The 3005-nt window shown below is 41.6% G+C and overlaps 1 protein-coding gene across 1 annotated transcript; it reads right to left on the minus strand.

Annotated features, from left to right (window-relative positions):
- LOC107634448 (betaine aldehyde dehydrogenase 1, chloroplastic-like) lies at positions 430–1856 on the minus strand. The gene is made up of 3 exons (XM_016337948.2): positions 1336–1856; positions 1105–1253; positions 430–786 (listed from the first exon to the last, which is right to left on the minus strand). Exons 1-3 carry the CDS (start codon positions 1417–1419, stop codon positions 762–764), a joined length of 258 nt encoding a protein of 85 aa, XP_016193434.1. The 5' UTR covers positions 1420–1856; the 3' UTR covers positions 430–761.

Consider the following 3005-nt stretch of genomic DNA (forward strand, 5'->3'; position numbering starts at 1 on the left):
AATGACTGTTGTATTTCTTTTTTTTTTATTTCCCTTTCTATCTAACATCAAAATTAAAAAAAATATATATTGCAAATAATGTGATTTTGAACCTAGTAGTTGATAAAGTCAAGAACTTGCATACATAAGTAAAAGTGTAAAACACATAATTGAATTACATGCATCAAAATTAAATCCGAAAACCAACAATTTCAAACAATAAACTAAAAATCCACGAAGCAAACAAGCAAATACCTCCAAAGATACTTCTAGAACCCCATCGCCAACTGTTAATCTCCTTTAATCTCTTTCAACCAGTACCATCAAAATCAAAAGCAGTCATCAACACACACATCAGAACAAATTAAAACAACACTAATTCCAAACACATCAGAACAAATTAGAAGAGTAGATTTTCTGTTTAGATTCTCTCAACACTTCTAAGAACAGTAAAGCTGAAAAACTCAGTAGCTACTTTTCACATATATGATCATGATAATATATATTTGTTATTATTGTTTCACATTTTCAACAAACCATAGGAAAATGGTACATAGAAGTCTAAAACTTTATCAAGAACCAAAAATGTAGACATAGTATATATACAATTGGTTCATCATTTTCTCTCATTCTTGGAGTAAAATCTCAGTACCAAGTAGAAGAAGAACCTGTAAAGAACACCCCAAGCTAGCAGGGTCAAGATATCATACTTGGTGAGTACATGAATTATGGGCTGGGTGCTGCCATCTGTCAACGGGTTAAATGGGCTGGGTATCGGATCATCACGTCCACCATGGAAGCAAGCAGCTGCACACAGTCATTAATTAAAATCACCAACATACACACATTATTTACTAATTAACTAACTAGAATCACCACTTCATGCCTTTTCTCTCTTACCTGCGCAGTATATAAACTTAAGATTTGTTTCACCCCCAATTCTAACAGAGAGAGGTGACAACAATGAACGAACAACCAAAAAACAATACACAACAACTGAATTTCTACCTTTCTATTCTACTATTATTCTTTTTTCATCACTCATTGCCACTTATATAGAAACTAACTTCTAGATTCTAACACCAGTTAATAAGGCAAATTTTAAAGAGAAGAAAAAGAAAATACCATGGGGTGATTAATCCAACAACACCAATGGATTCATTGAGGACATAACTCTTGAAAGTTTCCATGGGAAGAGAAACGCGTGCCTTCTGCTTAGCGTCGAGGTTCTTGGCAAGGCCAGCATAAAACTCGAAGCAACCAGCAACATCATCCTAACATAAAATCAAGCGTGAATCAGAGAATTACAGTAACAATCAGAGAGAATAAGCTGAAATTGAAGCATAATTGAAGTACCATGTCCCAGGCAGCTTCATCGAGTGGTTTTCTGCAATCAAGGGATTCAAGCTTAGCGAGGTGATCCTTTCTCTCGACGACCATGGTAGCGATGGCGCGGAGATAGCGGGCTCGGTGAGCGCCGGAAGCAGAAGGCCAGTTGTTGCCTTTGTTGCGGTTGAGTGCTCTTCTAGCGGCGGCGACGGCACAGTCAAAACGTGCATTGACTGTGCAAAGCAAGCGAACCTCTTGGTGTTAGGGTTTTGCCATTGCAATGCAGCGGTATGACAACGCCATATGCATGCAGTGAGGACTTCGAAGGTAGTAGAAGATTGAGCAACATGACGAGGGTGGAGGACAGAGAATGGCAGCGCGGAGGAAGGAAAGGCGACCTCCGTTGGCTGACCGACACCGTGAGTAGTGAGCGCAGGGAATGCGAGCGCCAGCAGAGACAGGTTAAGGGAGACGACGGAGGGAGCGCCGGCAGAGGAGAGAGTGCAAGTGTCGACGATGAGTAACAGAGTTGGGGATGAGCAACAGAGTCTGAGTGTTAGGGTTTCAAAGCATTAGTGTGTAAGTGTCAGTGGAGAAGAGTAGAAGAGTCTGATGAGTCTTGTAGCGTGTTGGGGAACCTTTTCGCCATGCTTTTTTAGGGGTGCCTAGTTAAAAAACATTTCGCCACGCTTTTTTTGGGTGCCAAGATAAAAAACTTTTCGCCACGTTTAAAAAGTGTCCCTGTTTCTCTCTATGGCCACGCTTTTGAAGCGTGGCAAAAAAAAGCGTGGCCAAATCTCTAATCAATTGTCACCTTCATAAAAGCGTGGCCATAGATCCTTTTCGCCACGCTTTTTAAGCGTAGCAAGAAAAAACGTGGCCAAATCTCTAATCAATCGCCACCCTCATAAAAGCGTGGCCATTGACCACTTTTGGCCACGTTTTTAAAGCGTGGCAAGAAAAAAACGTGGCCATAGGCCTTTTTTCTTGTAGTGAGAGCTTGGTCAGAGAGTTTTATGCTAATGCAATGCCACAACCTAGGCAACCTTATGGCTATCTGAGTTATGTTAGGGAGAAAGCTATTGACTATAGCCCTTCCAACATAGATAGGATACTGATGATGAAGCAAACAAACTCCACCCAGAGCTATGAAGAAAGGGTGAAGCAGAAAGACCCAGGATTTAAGGAGATCCTCAACAAAATATGTGTTATCAATGTATAGTGGATAAATGACAAAGATGAGAGGCCTAATCAACTAAGGAGAAGGGATTTGAGCCCCCAAGCTAGAGGGTGGCTGGATTTTGTAAGAAGGTCTCTCAATCCAACATCCAACACTTCAGAGGTGACATTGGAAAGGGTTGTGCTCATATATAGCATAATGAAGGGAGAAAATGTCAATGTTGGGGAAACGATTGCCAACAACATCAATAGGGTGCTGAAGAGCACCAAGGATAGCACAAGGTTGGCCTTCCCAAGCATCATTTAAAGGCTATGTGATGAAGCAGGGGTCGAGAAGATTATTGATGAAGTGCTAGTGGACCAAGAGAAGCCCATAACTGCCAAGAAGATGGCCAAAGTGGTGGCTGTCAACCCACTTCAGAGAGCAAGGGATCACAGAGCTTGTGCTTATGAGCCACAAGGTCCACCACACCAAGAAGAAGAAGCTGAAGATCAACCACACTACCTACCACTCCCAC

The sequence above is a fragment of the Arachis ipaensis genome, chromosome B03 (assembly GCF_000816755.2).
Source record: "Arachis ipaensis cultivar K30076 chromosome B03, Araip1.1, whole genome shotgun sequence".
Taxonomy (NCBI): domain Eukaryota; kingdom Viridiplantae; phylum Streptophyta; class Magnoliopsida; order Fabales; family Fabaceae; genus Arachis; species Arachis ipaensis.